Source organism: Mobula birostris, chromosome 14 (genome assembly GCF_030028105.1).
Source record: "Mobula birostris isolate sMobBir1 chromosome 14, sMobBir1.hap1, whole genome shotgun sequence".
NCBI classification, from domain to species: domain Eukaryota; kingdom Metazoa; phylum Chordata; class Chondrichthyes; order Myliobatiformes; family Myliobatidae; genus Mobula; species Mobula birostris.
In genome coordinates this window covers 24,124,675-24,143,781 of record NC_092383.1, presented here as the reverse complement: position 1 = coordinate 24,143,781, position 19,107 = coordinate 24,124,675, and the positions used below count along the sequence as shown (strand labels likewise).

General features: G+C 40.3%; 1 protein-coding gene across 1 annotated transcript in view; it reads right to left on the bottom strand.

Moving 5' to 3' along the window:
• Positions 1-573: 573 nt before the first annotated feature.
• Positions 574-19,107, bottom strand: part of LOC140209607 (cation channel sperm-associated protein 2-like) — a 36,474-nt gene continuing 17,940 nt past the window's right edge. The window contains exons 6-12 of the mRNA XM_072277878.1: positions 18,696-18,820; positions 16,442-16,620; positions 12,651-12,750; positions 10,147-10,191; positions 8,647-8,747; positions 7,236-7,394; positions 574-700 (exon numbers count right to left, since the gene is read on the bottom strand). Of these exons, the coding sequence (XP_072133979.1) occupies positions 669-700; positions 7,236-7,394; positions 8,647-8,747; positions 10,147-10,191; positions 12,651-12,750; positions 16,442-16,620; positions 18,696-18,820 (741 nt within the window). The 3' untranslated portion in view covers positions 574-668. The remainder of the gene's footprint in view (positions 701-7,235; positions 7,395-8,646; positions 8,748-10,146; positions 10,192-12,650; positions 12,751-16,441; positions 16,621-18,695; positions 18,821-19,107) is intronic.

Below are 19,107 nucleotides of genomic sequence, written 5' to 3'. Positions count from 1 at the left end.
ATTTTATTATAATTAATTATATTTAATAACTATGAGAATTCAATAGATTGACAAAATTTTACTGCAGGGGAGTGCTTTGTTGTTGGTGAACTCATATTCAGCATTACCTCTAGTATTCACCTCTGATATGACAACATTAGCATCAAATCAAAATGCTGACAAATGACATAATCTTAATGTTCACAAACAAAAGAAAATCTCAGATGCTGGAAATCCAAGCAACACGCACAAAATGCTGTAGGAACTCAGCAGGTCAGGCAGCGTCTATGGGAAAGAGTACAGTTGGTGTTTTGGGCCAAGACGCTTCATTAGGACTGGAGAAAAAGATGAGGAGTCGTAGTAAGAAGGTGGGGGGAGGGGAGGATGAAACACAAGGTGACAGGTGAAACTTGCGGGGGGATAGGGGTGAAGTAAAGAGCTGGGAAGTAGATAGGTGAAAGCTATTCTGCAGGTATTTACAGAATATTAAGATTATCTGTAGATAATCACAATATTCTACAGTCCTGGGAATAGATTGAATTAGAGTAAAGGTATAAACCCAATATATAGCAAACTAAATGGAATTGAAATAATAGATGGTAGTAAGTTATTTCACAAATATTAGTAATACAGGTTTTACCAATTTTATTTTATTTTCTTGAGCATTTGGCCATTCACAAGAAATCCGTTTATGCATCATGTATATTCATAAGGGCTTGAGCTGCGAAAAAAAAACAAAACAACACATTAAATACAGATGGTAGATCGATTATTTAATATAATACGTAGGGTAAACATTTATCTTTCTTATATTTCACAGTTCCATAATCTGGTTATACCCCTACTCTATTCTCTATATCTATGTGATTGTACCACTTCAAAGCAACCTTCAAATTCACTAACAACACTACTGTAGCTGGATGAACTACAGGTGGCAATGGGCCAGCTTACCGGAACGAGATAGGTCACCTGGTTGAGTGGTGCCCCAAAACCAAACTCTCACTCAGTGTCAGCAAAACTAACGAGCTGATTGTTCACTTCAGCAAGGGGGAGGAGGGCGAACATTTCCCAATCTAAATTGGGGAAATGGCAGTGAACAGAGTCATAAACACAAGAGATTCTGCAGATGCTGAGAACCCAGAACGACACGCACAAAATGCTGGTGGAACTCAGCAGGTCAGGTAGCATCCATGGAAATGAATATACAGTCGATGTTTCAGGCCGAGACCCCTCTTCAGGACTAGAGAGGAAGGGGGAAGACACCAGAATAAATGGAAGGGGAGAAGCCAGCAGCTTTAAATTCCCTGGCATTAACTTATCAGATGAGCTGTCCTGGGCCCAACATGTAGATGCATTCATAAGGAAAGCGTGCCAGTGTCTTTACTTCTTAGAAGGCTAAGGAGGTTTGGCTTATTATCAAACACTCTTGTGGACTTCTACAACAGTACTGTTGAAAGTTTCCGGACTGGTGCAGAGAATAGTGAACTCTGCCCAATATATCACAGCCTCATCCCTTCGTTCCATTGATAATATCTACAGGATTTGCTGCCTCAGGAGGGCTCCACCACCCAGATGATGTGATCATTTTACAACTACCATTGGTCAGGCGGTACAGAAACCTAAAGTTCCACACCACCAAATTCAAGAACAGCAACTTCCCTTCAACCATTAATTTATTGGACTAACTGACAAAGCCCTACTTACTAACATCTGGCAACACTAGGAACATTTTTGATCACTTTGCAATAAATCCAGAAAATTACCTGCAGCCCCAAAAGTCCACAAAAACCTTCACCTGCCTCAAGTTGTTACCCCAGATGAACTCTACCTCCAGGACAAAAGCAGAATCTGTGGGATTGAGCGTAGTGGCTGCTCCCGCCACAGCCCTCCCGATAATGGGGGGCCTTAGTTCCCTCGACTGCTGCAGCCTGGGACATTGGGCCTGCAGGTGACCTGCTTCCCCACAGTAAAAGCAGAAACTTTCACTCTGACGCCGGGACCTCTTCATCAGCAGAGAATCTAGTGCAACCAATCTGCATGGGTTGACTGGATCTTGAGCAGGCGATGGGCTGGTCATGGACTGTGGTTGGGGAGTGGAACTGCAATGCGTAGGCACTGGGCTTCAGCCTCCTGAAGTGGTCCCATTTTTGCTCTGCCAGATGATTATTGAGACGAAGCTGGTCAATCAGACCCTCTAAGTTCTCTGCTGGCTCTCTCTAAGTAAGGGCATCCTTCAGTTCATCTCAGAGTCTATGGCAGTATAGTGTGGCCAAGGTCTCCCCATTCCAACCACTCTCCTGGGCCAAGGTCCAAAATTTGATTGCGTTTTCAGCCACTGACTGTACCCCCGGTGAATCTTCATCAGGCGGTACAAGGCTCGGCTGGCTCCAACGGGATGATGAAACACCTTCCTCATGAATTCCTCTGAACTTGAGCAAGTCTCTGACCTACATTCCCAATGTGTGATGGCCCAAGCCAGAGCTCTTCTGGTCAGGAGATATACAATGAAGAACACCTTTCCGTGCTCCAAAGGGAACCATGAAGGCTGGAGTTCAAACACTAATAAGCATTGGGTGAGGAAGCTGTGGCAAGAACCTGGGTCACCATAAAATCTCTCCAGAGTTGGAAGATGTGCTGGCTCCACTGAATGATTGACTGGCTCTCCGAGCAACCCTGGCTTCCTCCTTGTGAAAGTTGATGAACGGCTACCTGGAGATCATGAATCTCCATGCCTTGTCTGGAAAACCTTTCACTGTGGCTGGCCACAGCAGATGAAAGATTCTGATAGCCTGCTGGGCCAATGTTGGCTTAATAGTACTGCAATGAGAGTCCTTCACAAGGATGGTTTGGACTCAAATGCTCAGATATCCGAAGCAAGGATATGTTGGGATTTGAAGACTCCAGAAGATGCTCATGAGATTGTTCCTAAGATTGAAAGGGTTACCATCTGAAGAGTGTTTGATATTTCTGGATTTGTACTCGCTGGAATTTAGAAGAATGAGAAGATTGAATATTGAAAGGTCTGGAGAGGGTGTATGTGAGGAGGATGTTTCCTATAGTGGAGAAATCTATGTAGGACCAGAGGGCACAACCTCAGAATTGAGGGACATCTATTTAGAAAAGAGATGAGAAAAAGCTTCTTTAGCCAGAGGGTGGTGAATCTGTGGAATTCATAGTCATAGTCATACTTTATTGATCCCGGGGGAAATTGGTTTTCGTTACAGTTGCACCATAAATAATTAAATAATAATAAAACCATAAATAATTAAATAGTAATATGCAAATTATGCCAGGAATTAAGTCCAGGACCAGCCTATTGGCTCAGGGTGTGACCCTCCAAGGGAGGAGTTGTAAAGTTTGATGGCCACAGGCAGGAATGACTTCTTATGACGCTCTGTGTTGCATCTCGGTGGAATGAGTCTCTGGTTGAATGTACTCCTGTGCCCAACCAGTACATTATGTAGTGGATGGGAGACATTGTCCAAGATGGCATGCAACTTGGACAGCATCCTCTTTTCAGACACCACTGTCAGAGAGTCCAGTTCCATCCCCACAACATCACTGGCCTTACGAATGAGTTTGTTGATTCTGTTGGTATCTGCTACCCTCAGCCCGCTGCCCCAGCACACAACAGCAGACATGATAGCACTGGCCACCACAGACTCGTAGAACATCCTCAGCATCGTCCAACAAATGTTAAAGGACCTCAGTCTCCTCAGGAAATAGAGATGGCTCTGACCCTTCTTGTAGACAGCCTTCTTTGTCACACATGACTGTAGAGGACAAGAGATTGGGTATAATAGCGGGGGATGTTACTTGAATAATCAGGGCATCAAAAGTTACAGAGGTCTTATGGTCTTAAGAAGCTGGAAGGTGACAGGAGGGAAAAGTAAAGGGCTGGAGCAGAAGGAATCTGATCGGAGGAGAGTGTGGACCATAGGAAAAAAGGATGGAGGAGCCAGGGAGGTGATAGGTAGGTGAGAAGAAGAGAAGGAGCAACAGGGGAGCCAGAGTGGAGAATATAAGAAGAAAGAATAGAAAGGGGGTCAAATTATTGGAAGTTAGAGAAATTGATATTGTTACCATAAGGTTGGAGGATAGCCCAGGCGGAACACGAGGTTGTTCCTCTAACCCGAGAACGCCTCATCATGGAAAACTGATTGATCACGGAACGCTCTATTTAACTGATAAACTGCAGAAGGGTAAGAAATGTATAACAGATAGTGATAATATAGTAGCTAATTAATTTACAGTATTCCAGGTTTAAGGCTCGAATGCAAGATAAAAAAATTATGATCATCTTGGACCTCAGACCACACCAGTGTTGAATTTGAACCCAAGCTGCCAGTCAGATGTCAGAAAGAGAATAGAGATTGGAAAAAACAGCCCACTTTGCACTTGTGAAACTTTTAGTGTAATACTCGTATTTTTATCTTCAGTTTTTAATATTCCCTTATGATCTAGAAGGCCATTTGCTCCATCAAGTTTATGTTTGTTTGCAGAGTAATCCCATTCTTCTGTTTATTCTCCTATAACGTATTCCCTCTCACATTAACTCTACCCTGGTTCACCTACCGCTGGTCCACACCAGGGACAGTGTACAGTAACCAGTCAACCCACTAACCGGCATGACTTTGGGATACAGAGAGGAATTTGGTGCACTTTGGAGAATTTGCACAGCCATAGGGAGAACTTGCAAACTCCACACAGCCAGAACCAGAGTTCAGATTTGAACATAAGATGCTGCACCATCTATTGAATCACTATGCCACCATGTACGCCACCTGGAAAACAGACTTGAGTGGAGCACCAGCACAGAGGCTATGTACAAGAAGGTCCAGTATTGCCTCTGCTTCCTGAGGAGACTGAAGTCCTTTGGAGTATGCAGGCCCCTCATTCACATGTTCTACCAGTCTGTTGTCACCAGTACAATCTTCTATGCGGTGGCATGCTGGGGCAATGGCATCAACACGGGAGATGCTGACAGGCTCAATAAACTCATTAGAAAGGCTGGCTCTGTTAATAGGAGTCAAACTGGACACACTGGAGGCTGTGGTAGAATAAAGGACCAATGGAAAATCCTGGCAATTCTGGACAATGTTTCTCACCCGCTGCATGTCAATTTGGCTGAACAGAGGAGTACTTTCAGTAATAGACTAAGAGAACTGTGCTGCTCCAAAGAGCGCTATATGAGGTTGTTCTTACCCTTGGCCGAGAGGCTCTAGAATGAGTCAACCTATAGGCCAGGAAGTGATGAAACCCTCCTGCTAGTTTGTTTGAGGTAACTTGTTTTTTTTAATTCTTTCTTACTTCTCTTCTAATATTTGTATATCTGCACACTTGTAATGCTACTATGACACTGCAATTTCCTTTTGGATCAATAAAGTATCTATCTATCTTTTATCAATTTACCTTTCTACCTTTCCAGATTGAGTGTGCTATTTTATAAAAGAACATGAAGGAAAGATGGCTTTAATTAAACCCTTGCAATGTTGCTTGTTTTCCAATTTTATTTTGATTTAAAATTAAGAGTATAAGGATTAGATAGTGGAAGTGGTGGATGTGGATTCAATTTCAACATTCTGGAGAGGTTCAGATGGGAATAAACGGGACCTTTTCAGAATGGCAGGCAGTGACTAGTGGGGTACCGCAAGGCTCAGTGCTGGGATCCCAGTTGTTTACAATATATATTAATGACTTAGACGAGGGAATTAAATGCAGCATCTCCAAGTTTGCGGATGACACGAAGCTGGGCGGCAGTGTTAGCTGTGAGGAGGATGCTAAGAGGATGCAGGGTGACTTGGATAGGTTAGGTGAGTGGGCAAATTCATGGCAGATGCAATTTAATGTGGATAAATGTGAGGTTATCCACTTTGGTGGCAAGAACAGGAAAACAGAATATTATCTGAATGGTGGCCAGTTAGGAAAAGGGGAGGTGCAATGAGACCTGGGTGTCATTGAAAGTGGGCATGCAGGTACAGCAGGCAGTGAAAAAGGCGAGTGGTATGCTGGCATTCATAGCAAGAAGATTTGAGTACAGGAGCAGGGAGGTACTATCGCAGTTGTACAAGGCCTTGGTGAGACCACACCTGGAGTATTGTGTGCAGTTTTGGTCCCCTAATCTGAGGAAAGACATTCTTGCCATAGAGGGAGTACAAAGAAGGTTCACCAGATTGATTCCTGGGATGGCAGGACTTTCATATGATGAAAGACTGGATCGACTAGGCTTATACTCGCTGGAATTTAGAAGATTGAGGGGGGATCTTATTGAAACGTATAAAATTCTAAAGGGATTGGACAGGCTAGATACAGGAAGATTGTTCCCGATGTTGGGGAAGTCCAGAACGAGGGGTCACAGTTTAAGGATAAAGGGGAAGCCTTTTAGGACCGAGATTAGGAAAAACTTCTTCACACAGAGAGTGGTGCATCTGTGGAATTCTCTGCCACAGGAAAGAGTTGAGGCCAGTTCATTGGCTATATTTAAGAGGGAGTTAGATATGGTCCTTGTGGCTAAAGGGATCAGGGGGTCTGGAGAGAAGGCAGGTACAGGGTTCTGAGTTGGATGATCAGCCATGATCATACTGAATGGCGGTGCAGGCTCAAAGGGCCAAATGGCCTACTCCTGCACCTATTTTCTTTGTTTCTATGAATGGGAAGGGTATGGAAGGTTGTAGTCTAGTGCAGGTCAATGGGATGAGACAGAATAAAAGTTTAGCATGGACTGGAGGGATTGGAGGGGTCTGTTTCTCTGCCGAGCTGCTCCGTGACTCTATAACTCTGGATGACTCTATTTAAGAAACCCTTAGCTATATTGATGAAACAGAAATGGAGGCTATGTGGGAGGGAAGGGTTGGGTTGACCTTGGGGTAGGTTAAAAGGTGGCACAATATCATGGCCAGAGGGGCCTTTACTGTGCTGTAGTGCTCTATTGTTCTAAGTAGCACAAAGCTACTGAACCTCTGAACTTTGCTCAGCCTTTCAAGAATGTTAGTCCCACTTTTCCATGCCAAGCTTACTTTTTGATACTCTTAGTATCCGGATCACTATCATTTCAGTCTTAATGCAATTGATAAAGAATTCACAAAGATTCACCTTTCTCCAAATAAAACTATGTTATATTCATATTACTCCTGTGCTTCATTACAATACTAAAATATTCTGCAGTTTATGCTAATCAAGAGTCAAATTCTATCAAATTCTAATAAGTTTGTTAGTGATTAACATATAAGTTCCCCAAATGCAAGTGACACACCAACCTGCTAGAAATTGCAAGGTCTTCCGTTCCTCCAAGTTATATTGGAGTTGCTCAAGCAGCTCGTAATAACGAAACAAGGAGTCTCTTGGCCAAATAATCTTCTCTCTTGTTGGGTTGTATTTCATTAGTTTTATATTTTTACGAATATAGTCTCCCCAATCTATATCAAAATGAAACTGATATGGTTTTAGTTTCAGCATCTTCTCAAACTTAATGGAATCACGTTATAGCTATTAAAAAGAACAAGAAGTATATTTCATTCTATACCCTTATGTAGTGGCAATCACTTTTATTAAGGAGTTCGTTCTTGCAGAATTCTGACTAAGGTACAGCACTGCCAGTTGAATGGCATGTGGTTTCTATGGATTTATCTCAAATTGCAAATCATGTATGTACTAATTAGCTACATCTAATGCGTTGTTAGTATGCGTACAGTACTGTGCAAAGGTCTCTACCACTTGGCTCTCACCTCTCCCACAGCACTCCACCCTCACCATTCCCAACATCCTTTGCTCCCGCCAGATTTACAAACTTGCTCTCTGCTCCGTGTTGACAAATACAGTACCGTGCAGAAGTCTTAGGCACCTGTTGCTCAGTACTGTATTTGTCAATGTGGAGTGGAGAGCAAGTTTGCCAATCTGGTGGGAGCAAAGGATGTTGGGAATGGTGAGGGTGGAGTGCCGTGGGAGGGGTGTGAAACAGATGGCAGAGAAGGGGTGGGGCAAGGGAGTGTGGCACGGGTGCAGACACCGTCAGTCCTGAGACACCAGGCAAGGTCATTTGATTCCAAACAACTGATTTATTGATCATTACGGAATATCTCTCCCTTTCCCTTTTCCCAACCATGATTCCCCTCTCCCTGTCCCCTTTCCAATCTCAGTCCACAACAGAGACCCATATCAGAATCAGGTTTATCATCACTCACATATGTCATGAAATATGTTTTTATTTTTTGAAGCAGCGGTACAATGAAATACATAGAATTTCTACAAACGTCTTAGTCACCCTAACTATATATATGTGCCTGAGACTTTGCACAGTACGGTCAGTAAATGTACAAGATACATTTTGCTATGTGCAGTAATCAATAATAGATGTATCATTTGACCTCTGAGACACAATCAGGTGAGAATCTAAGTGGAAATATATAATCTAGTTCATTAATTAATATAAAATTAATATTTAACAATATAGATTTCCAGTATCTGTGTTTTGTACCCATACAAAATCCAAGCTGATATAACTCTGCAAAAGAAAACACAAACTACATTTTGAAATAAATTGGGTTATTTACTACAAATGGTAAATGCCAATTGCTAAACAATTTTTTACAGGTTATGATATTAGTGCATTTTGAAGTTGTAAATCGATATTTAAAATTTGTTTTCATTAATTTTCCCTCTTTCCTTTACCTGTGGTCCTAGAGGAGATATCACTTGAATAACTCCCTTGACTGCTCCCTTTTACGTTAAGTTCACTGAGACCAGAATATTCAGAGTCTGTATGCCCCATTCTGCAGATAGAAAGGAGTAAAGATGCTCTCTGTTACAGATTAGCTCTGTCCCACTTTATTCACAACTGAGACTGTTGTGAATTTAATACTTCAATAACATTTGAGTAATCATGTACTGTATTCTTGTTCATTTGAATAATCCACTATGGGTTATATGTATCAATATGTAAATTGAATATGTCATCACGCTACCACATGGTATGCCTCACTTAAAGTAAACTTGAAGTTACACCTGTATCTCAGACTTCCATATCTTCTTCTGTACTTGTTTAATATTTTGAAGGTACAACACATGACAGAGGTCACTGCCTCATTTCCAGAAGCACCAAACTTCACCCAAGTGGCTACAGTTCCTTATAAACACAACCTGATCCAAATTTCTCTACAACAAAAGAATGACATTCTTTCTGCTGATAAAATTAATAAAACTGTCTATACAAGAGATAAAAGTTGAACTCCTGTTTTCACGTACAAAGGCTTATTCAATCGCAGAAGGTTCTTTTATTCCTTAATACCTAGCAATCCATATTTTCTCTCAACACTATATTTCATCCTCATGTCAGTGATATTTACCAATTTCAAAAAATAACCTTCATCACAATTTGGAAAAAAAACTGAATTAAATATTATACTATGCTTGAAGTAGAATAGAAAGGCCACTTTTGTAAATTACACCTTTGCATCAAGTCCAAAACAAGAATTCACTTCCATGTGTTTCAACAAATCCATCTTAAATTATGTTAGTCTCCATGCAAGAGTATGAATAAGCTAAAGAAAATTGCAAATACAACTTCTATATAGAACCATGTTACATTAAGCTGGGTGAAGATTGAAAAAATTCCCATGATTTGGAGGAGATAATATAAGAATCAACACACACAAAATGCTGGAGGAACTCAGAAGATTAGGCAGCATCTATGAAGGAGTTCCTCCAGCATTTTGTATGCGTTGCTCCAGATTCCCAGATCTCCAGTCTTTCTTGTGTCTCAATACAAGAATTAAACAATTGACAGCGAGACTAAGATGGTTTATTTATATGGACAATGGTTTGCAAAAGGAAGTTATAGTAAAACTAATTGCAAACCAAACTACAATATGATAAATGTCTCTCCGCAACCAAATTAAATATGTATGAGTCTAGTGGGGAAATTATCACAAAGGAGGAGGATACTGAGGTGCTTCTTTCTGAGAATCATTGTGATGGTGGTGAATATATGCCTTTGTATACATCAAGTGAGTTTTATGTCAACCAATGTGATAAGTACTAGTACTGTTACTTGTGAGAACTTTTAGAGTTGTGCTAAATTGGGGTACTCGGATAATGCCATCAAATTTATTGAAAAAAAAGCAAGGCATATTTTATTTTTATTTTTCCTTCAACGAGCTGCAAGTAACTTACCCTTTAGCCAAAATGTCCTTTAAGATCGTTGGCTGACTCATCCTCCTGTACATAAGAAGTTAAAAAATAGTTAAGTTTCTTTTTACCTGCCCATCCGCAATTTCCTTTTCTCTGACTCCAAAAGTAAAGATTAACAGCTTCAGGCAAGGAATCTTTAAGTAACCAGCCAAAAATCCATCCCAGGGTTAATATTTATCTCCCCAACTAATATTACACCAACAGCTAGACGTCATTGAGGATGAAAGTTCTTCATTTCCATTTTCATTGAGGATGTTACATTTTTTTCCTAAGAAGGGTTTAAGAACATTCCTGAAATATTATCAGTATTCCCTCTGGTAATCTCTTGCCTTGACAGTAGTCAGAGTAGAGTACCTACTCATAAATGCAATATCTAATCAGCCAATCATGTGGTAGCAACTCAATGGATAAAAGCATGAAGACATGGGCAAGACTTTCAGTTATTGTTCAGACCGAACAACAGAATGGGAAGAAATTTAAGTTTTGAGATGGTGAACCTGGTGAAGCACAACGACACTTGTTGGTAACAAATAAAACCATAAATTACTGTATAAATCACACTGTTTCTCAGAAACGATCACTGCAATCAGTAGTCCGTAACTTCCCTTTTGGAGTTGAGCTTTTGAGCTATCTGTACGGCCTGATATTTTTGTAGCGTGAACTGAAGTCTTGAAGGTGCAGGAAAGTTGCGGTGTGGTGGGTAGTGGGTAGTAACCAAATCGAGGCGGTGGAGTGCTAACCTGAGAGTAGGGAATCAATCAATGTTTGGCCATTGCTGGAGCGGACTTGGAGGCAATTTGATGCAGCAGAATTGAAGTGAGGCAAGTGAAGGCGAGGCAGAGTCGAGGCTTCAGGGCCTAGGCCTGGGTTCAAGAGGTTTGGCCGATTTAAACACCAGGCCAGATTGAAAAGGTCAGGGTGTCGGGGCAGGAGGCGAGAGAGGGACCAGTGTTCAGCTCGCTGCTCCACAAGGTTTACTCATTTCTGTGCTGAACTGAGGATGGGGCCTGTAACTAATGGTCTCCTGAATTGGCCACAGTGATGTCTGGCTTTGTGGCTGTGACCTCACTTGCAAGAAGTTCACTTCTGAATGTTATTTGCTTACTTTTATTATTTGCACAATTTGTTTTCTTTCCGCACTTTGGGTGTTTGACGATTTTTTTTAATGTGTTCTATTGGGTTTCTTTGTTTTGTGGCTGCCTGTAAAGCGACTGATCTCGAGGTTGCATAAAGTACACAAACTTTGATAATAAATGTACTTTGTACTTTGAAATGTGATCTAAATGACTTTGACCGTGGAATGATATTTGGTGCCAGTTGGGATGTCTTCAGTATCTCAGAAACAGATGATCTCCTGGGATTTTCATGCATAATAGTCTCTAGAATTCACAGAGAATGGTGTGAGAAACAAAGACACACAGTGAGTGACATGACTGTGGGCAAAAATGCCTTGTTAATGAGAGAAATCAGGGGAGAATGGCCAGACTGGTTGAAGCTGACAGAAAGGCGACATTAACTCAAATAACCACATGTTACTACAATGCTGTGTAGAGGAGCATCTCTGAATGCACATGTCAAACCTTGAAGTGGATAGGCTACAGCAGCAGAAGACCATGAGCATACACTCAGTGACCACTTTATTACGTGCAAAAGGTCCCTAAGTATCCACTGAGTGTAGATTTTTTTTGATAAATCATAATTTTGCTTAAAGATCTCCCATCAAAGTAAATATTTAATTTAGGTATAAATAATTAATTCTGGTCCGTTTAGCAAAACCAGCTGCATATTCAATGCCATCCATATTTGACACTTCCTACCAGATTATACTAACAAATATTATTTGAATATTTACATTGAGACACAACGCAGAATAGGGCCTTAGAGCCCTTCGAACCATGCCGTCCAGCGATCCCCCAATTTAATCCTAATCATGGGACAATTTACAATGGCCAAGTAACCTCCCAACTAGTACATCTTTGAACTGTGAGAAAATCCACGCGGCCCATGGAGAATGTAAAAACTCTTTACAGGCAGCTGCGGGACTTGAATCCGGGCCATTTGTTCTGTAAAGCGTTGTGCTAACCACTACACCACTGTGCCATCCATTATCTTTTCAAAATCAGTCTTTAAATACTACTTGGAGAAGCAGGTGTACACTTTGAAAGTGTTGATGGGGAAGGCACTTGGTATTTCTTAGTTAATTTTTTTTCTAGTGAAATTGGAAATATTGCAAATGTATTTATCTTTTCATTGCACATGGAAAATAGAAGAGATTTGTAATCAAGAGTAGAAGTCATGGCATCAAATTTCCTCACTTTAAAACTGAGTGTAAAGTTGGGGGAGGTGATATCTTTCGAAGAGTGAAGCTAGTTAACTAAACAAAGATAATTTAACCAGGTATAAATTAGTTAAATGTAGTTAAATGCAGTTAAATGTATTTTGTGTTTTTCCTGTACTGCAGACTATAAGAAAATCTTGACACCTACCTGTGCATAATCTGTAGTTTAAACTCCTCTGCCTTTCGTTGGTCTTCAAGTTGTTGAACTTTTGCTGATAGATCATTCCTTATAGTCTGAAAATTGCTCACTGTGGATGAAATAGTTTAAGTATTTAGTAGTTACAATAGGTATCGCATTATAACTTTGAAACCATGAAATTGTGAAATTTTATTTTCAGTTTTGCCGTGCTTATGAGGCAGAGTAAGTCAGTAGTCATGTAACCCAACTAGTAAAACAGAAGTTTAGGCTGAAAATCCAATTACGCTTTCAAATAGTATCATGTCAGTTAGGAAATTTAAATCAAATTAATTTGTTAATTTAAAAATGTAATTTTAGAATCAGCAATTGTATTGATGCATCCACAGATTGTCAAAAATGTTCATTTGGTTCACTAATGTCTTTTAGGGAAGGAAATCTGCTACCCTTGCTCAGTGTAATGAGACTCCAGAGCAACGTAGTTGATTGATAGTTTCCTCTCTGCAATGGCTCTGCAATTGAAAAAGAAAAATAAACACTTTCCTTTCCAGCATTACTCATATCCAGCTAGTTATTTTAAAAAAATCAGTAGGCTCTTTATGTTTCCTACTGATTTACAGCCACTCTTAACAGAAAATCTTCCAAGAGGACCACAACCTTGTTGTGGTTTGGAGGCTTGTGTGCCTCAATGACCCATGTTAGCTGGAGCCAGGGCTTCATGCTTTGACTCTTGGTAGGGTCACCCATGCCAAACAGGTCAAAGGGTAGAGGCCAGACTAAGAGTGGTCCACCGGTCCTCCAGGTTCAAGGCCAACAACCCCCACTGGTCAAACAAAACTGTTATGGAAACAGCAATGAAGAGTCCTTCGACATCTGAGTGTGATGGTATCCTTGTGTCTGCACCCAGAACCTGCATAACTGACAGTAGTGAAAACCAAGCTACTGACATGATGGAGGAAGCCCTGAACACTGGCGGAAATGGAGAACCTTCACTGCTGCCCTAAATGCCGGCGGTATATCGGACAGTCGATAGATTAACAGAAAATTTATTTTATATCTGAATTCTACGTGACAGCTGCAAGTGGAACCCATAGCATATTAGAAGGCCATACTAAATCAAAATCTTCAGTTACACTTGGCAATACAATATACTTTATTTGATGTAAATCCTCTAGACATTTCTTAAACTATGGAAATAGCCTCTAGAGATCTGAAGCTACCTTCTGAAACTTCCTATAAAATGTGACTGGCCCTTTAAATGGAATTCAATTGAAGTACAACTGCCAATCAACAATTGTGAATGAACCTCTTCTCTCCAATTTAAATTAGTAATGCACAGAAAATTAAGAAAGCTGGTTAAGACATATTGTGCAAATAAAAAAATAAATAAATCTGAGACCATAAGTTGTAGAGTCCTTGAAATTGAGTCTGTAGGTTGTAGAATCCAATCAGAGTTGTGATGAGTGAATTTATCCATGCTGTTTCAGGAGCCTGATGGTTGTCGGGTAATAATTGTTCCTAAACCTGGTGGTGTGGGACCTAATGCTTCTGTGTCTTTTGCCCGATGGCAGAAGCAAGAAGAGAGATGGTCTGGGGGGGTGGGGGTCCTTGACGATGGAGGTTGCTTTCTTGTGGCAACACTCATTGTAAATGTACTCATTGCTGGGGAGAGCTTTGACTGTAATGGACTGGGCAGTATCCACCACTTTCTGTTGCCTTTTCCGTTCCTGGGCATTAGTGTTTCCATACCAGGCCATGATGCAACCAGTTAGGATACAGCCACTGTGCAGCTATAGAAGTTCATCAAGGTTTTAGATAACATGCTGAATGTATGCAAACTCCAAGAAAGTAGAGGTGCTCTCGTGCCTTCTTAAATGCTGGTCCCAGGACAGATCCTCTGATACGATAACACCAAAAAATTAAAGTTACTGACCCTCTCCATCTCCAGTCCTCTCATGAGGACTGATACATGGACCTCTGGGTTCTTCCAATGTAGCTGATAATCAGCTCATTTGTTTTGCTCACGTTGAGTGAGAAGTTGTTGTTGTGACATCATTCAACTAGATCGTCAATCTCTCTCCTAAATAGCGATTCATCATCACAATGATTTGGCCCCCAACAGTGGGGTTCTCAGCAAACTTAAATATGGTATTGGAGCCATAGCACTTAGTCCCACAGTCATAAATATAAAGTGAGTAGGGCAGGGGGCTAGGCACGCTGCCCTGTGATGCACCTGTGCTGATGGTGATTCTGGGAGAGATGTTGAAGGTACTGATGAAGGGTCTTTCCCATAGATGCTGCCTGGCCTGCTGAGTTCTTCCAGCACTTAGTGTGTATTTCTTTGATTTCCAGCATCTGCAGATTTTTTCTCGTGTGGGAGAGATGTTGTTGTTAATCTAAACTGACTGAGGTTTTCCATTAAGGAAATCGAGGATCCAGTAGCACAGGGAGGTATCAAGGCCTACGTCCTGGACCTTAGTAATTAACTTCAATGCCAAGGTGTAGTCAATGAAGAACATCCTGATGAATGCATCTTCTTTGTCCTGGTATTCCAGAGCTGAGTCAAGGGCCAATGAAATTGCATCTGCTGTCGACCTGTAGGCAAATTGGAGTGGATCCAGGTCACTCCTCAGGCTGGAGTTGATATACATCATGACCAACCTCTCAAAGCACTTCATTCCAGTGAATATGCCACTGGACTTATCGTGTTCACAGATAAACTGTACTGTACTAATCATTTCAGGCTCAATTATAAATGGAATAAAGGCATTTTTTTCATCAGCTTTCCTTATTTGTCCCTATTTTAGCTATCTCGGTCTTTTACATCGTTACAGCTGCATGACATCTCATTAAAGGAAAGAACATTTCCAACTTACATTTCTTTATTCAAGTATAGCAGTTGCTTCATGGTAGCTGGAACTTTGACTGAGCTTTGCATGAGACTTTGTCATAGCAACTAAGTTAGTTGGTAGCTCTTTCATCTCACAGTAGAAGGTTAGCATGGCACAGTGGTGTAGTGGTTAGCACCAACGCTTTGAAGTACAGGCGACCCTGGTTCAATTCCCGCCACTGCCTGTAGCTTGATGTATGTTCTGCCTGTGACCACGTGGGTTTCCTCCGGGTGCTCTGGTTTCCTCCCACAATCCAAAAACATACTAATTGGTAGGATAATTGGTCATTGTAAATCGCCCAGTGTTTAGGCTGGATTAAATTGGAGGATTGCCGGTGGCACAGCTCAAAGGACCAGAAGAAAAGTCATTGCAGAGTTATCCTTGGCTGATAAATTAATACAGTACTTATTAAGGTGAGTTTTACTAAATGAGCTACCTATCTTCAGCTGAAATATCAAACTTTAATCATGTGACTATAAGAGTTCACATGATACTATTTGGACAAAGAGAAGGGTAGCTATACCCAGTGTCCCTTAATTAACAGCCTTAAACATTATCCAGACATTATTGCATTATTGTCTGCAGGACTCTACTGTGTGCAAATTAACTGCTGTGTTACCTATAATTACTCTTCAGATTGCCAGTAAAGCACATTGGAATGTTGGAGGTGTTGAAAGTTGCAATAGAAATGCAGGTCTTTCTGTCTCTTTGAGCACACATTTTGATGTGTACTCCTTAATGAACAGTTTGGACAATTGGTCACAGAGAAAGCCAAAACAAATACTGCTTTCCAAAATGCTCTTACAAATTGTTGCTCTTCATAGCCATAGTAAATAAGTAAAAAATAAGGCAACTGGCACCTCTACTTTTAATATGGTGATAGCCAACTCTAAAACAGCATCTTTTGCTTACCCATTATTCCTACAATTATATTTCTGAATATGAAGGCGCCAATCAGGATCCAGAATATTATGTAGATGCTACCTGCAACTTTGTCAACTTCATCTACTTCCAATATGTCGAGAAACAAACTATGCCAGTGGTCCAGGGTAAATAGTTGAAAAAGGGTTTGCAATGTATGCGGGATATCACTAGCAAAACAAAACATAGGTAAATTAAATATCTTCTACAACAAAATATAAACAAAGTATGCATTTGTTGAACTGGTTTTCCTTCCTTCATGGATGATTGAATAATGATTGGAAAATGGAAAGATGTATTTGATTGATCTTGGAGCAGGTTAAAAGGCTGACACAATATTGTGGGCCAAAGTCCCTGTACCATGCTGTAATGTTCTATAGTCTATATTCATGTCATTTATGGTTCTCTTGCTTTTCAGTTCATTAATTGTTGAGGCAAACAAAAGTTAATTACTGACATTGATTAATTTTTTATTCCCATGTAGATTCGCAATTAATATTGGGTTTTCAAATGTTTGGTAGTAATTCCTAATTAGCTACAGCTATTTGTAGTCCATCATTATTAACACATTGACATTCCCACCAACTAGCTTCCTGGATATGAAGGAGCCAATCAGGATCCAGAATATTGTGTATTCCTAGGTTCAGAGGAGCTTCACGAAAATGATTCTGGGATAGAAAGGCTTATCATCTGAGGAGTGTTTGATGTCTCTGAGCCTGTACTCACTGGATGCGAAGAATGAGGAAGGATCTCATTGAAACCTATTGAATGTTGAAAGGAATCAATAGAGTAGATTTGGAGAGGATCTTTCTTATGGTGGGGGAGTCTAAGACCAAAGGACACAGCCTCAGAATAGAGGAACGTCCATTTAGAATGGAGATGAGGAGGAATTTCTTTAACCACAGAGTGGTGAATCTGTGGAATTTGTTGGGTATACTTAAGGCTGAGGTTGATGGATTCTTCATCAGTCAGGGCCTGAAGGGATACAGGGAGAAGGCAGGAGATTGGAGCTGAGGGGGAAAATGGATTAGCCATGATGAAATGGTGGAGCAGACTCAATGGCCTAATTCTGCTCCAAAAATCTTATGGTCTTGTGAAGCAAGATTCATACGGTATCTCCAGAAAGTTAAAGATCACCTATGATGTTACTGAATAGTACAACTGGAAAAGCCTCCTCCTACTTCATTTCTCCTCAGTGTCTATGTATGCCAATGCTTAAAGGGAAGCTGCTGGAGAAAGTGGCTAACTTGAGATCTTATTGCTGGAGAAGAGGTCTGTCTGCACTAATATTTACTCCAGTTTCACTTCCCTGGAGAAAAATTGATTTGTTTTGGAACAGACCGATCTGCTGATCATTGAGGGCATGTTATATTGGCGCAGGAACATGTGGCAACGCTCTGCTTGTTACCCCTAACACATCCTTATGTTACATTGGATGTTGATATAAACAATGCATTTCACTGTATGTTTCTAAGTACATGTGGTAAATAAATGAATATGCAGTCCGTTGGCTGAAAACAACAAAAAAAGCCTATTTCTGTTATCTTATTTCTCCATTAATTATAAGTAAAAATGGAATGAGTTTATTAATCCAGTAGTGGGTACACATTGTGATGTAGCAATTATCTCTTAAATAATAGATATTGAAGGGATTTATTCCGAATTCCACTGAGAGTACTAATGATTAGTGGTAAAAACAACAACAAAATGAAATCAGAATATCTGTTGATAAAATAAATTTAATAGACCAGGTGTGTATCAGGTATCTTCCCTAGTCCCCACTTTTCAATGGCGGTAACAAAATCACACTGAACTGACTGAAACCATTTCCAACAAACGTAAGTGCAAAATAGAAACTTTTGATAATTAAGTCAAAGGTGTTATTTTTATACAGAGCCCGCAATTGTGCCTGTGTATGGGATGTTACATAAGTGCACATTTTAAGAGACCTGCTGTGGTTGTGGTTATGGAGTGGTGTGAGACTTAACACAACAATTAATTCATGTAGTACATGACTTGGAGTGCTGACAATGTGATTAAAGTTTTATCATTTTTTTATGCAGTGCAATCTTTTTTTTTTGGTTCAATCTATTTGTCTTTCAATAAAACCTTTAATGAAATTTAATTAAAAGGACCTTATCCATAATCACTTCCCCAAAGTTTTGAAAAATGTTGCGTGTAAGGCATCATGTTTCTTCAAAGCTAAATAAATTCAAGTTTTTGAGAGCTGTTAAGATACACCTACACAAAAGCTGTCTTATAAGCACGCCCAGGATTGCTTGATTCTGTGTAGCTCCGAAAAAGTGACACTCCAACCACTGCGAAAGCATAGGCAAATATCAACACCAACAGCAAGATGAAAGTCATTGCCTAGAAGAGATAAAAATAGAATTGTCTGTCTTCTGTACAGATAGATAGGTAAAGTACAGCATTTTATCTTAATTTTAGAAATAAATGAAACAAGGAGCAATTGGAAAATTATAGTATTAATGCCAAAAATTATTAAAATATTAAAATTACTACATTTGTGGAACAACTTAGAAATCCAGGGAGCCTTTATATGTAAAGGTGTAAAATCCTGAATTACTTTGAATCTGAGCATGTCTTTCCAGGATAGAGGAGCCAAAAGTACAGCACAGGGCATGGAAAGCTCCCAG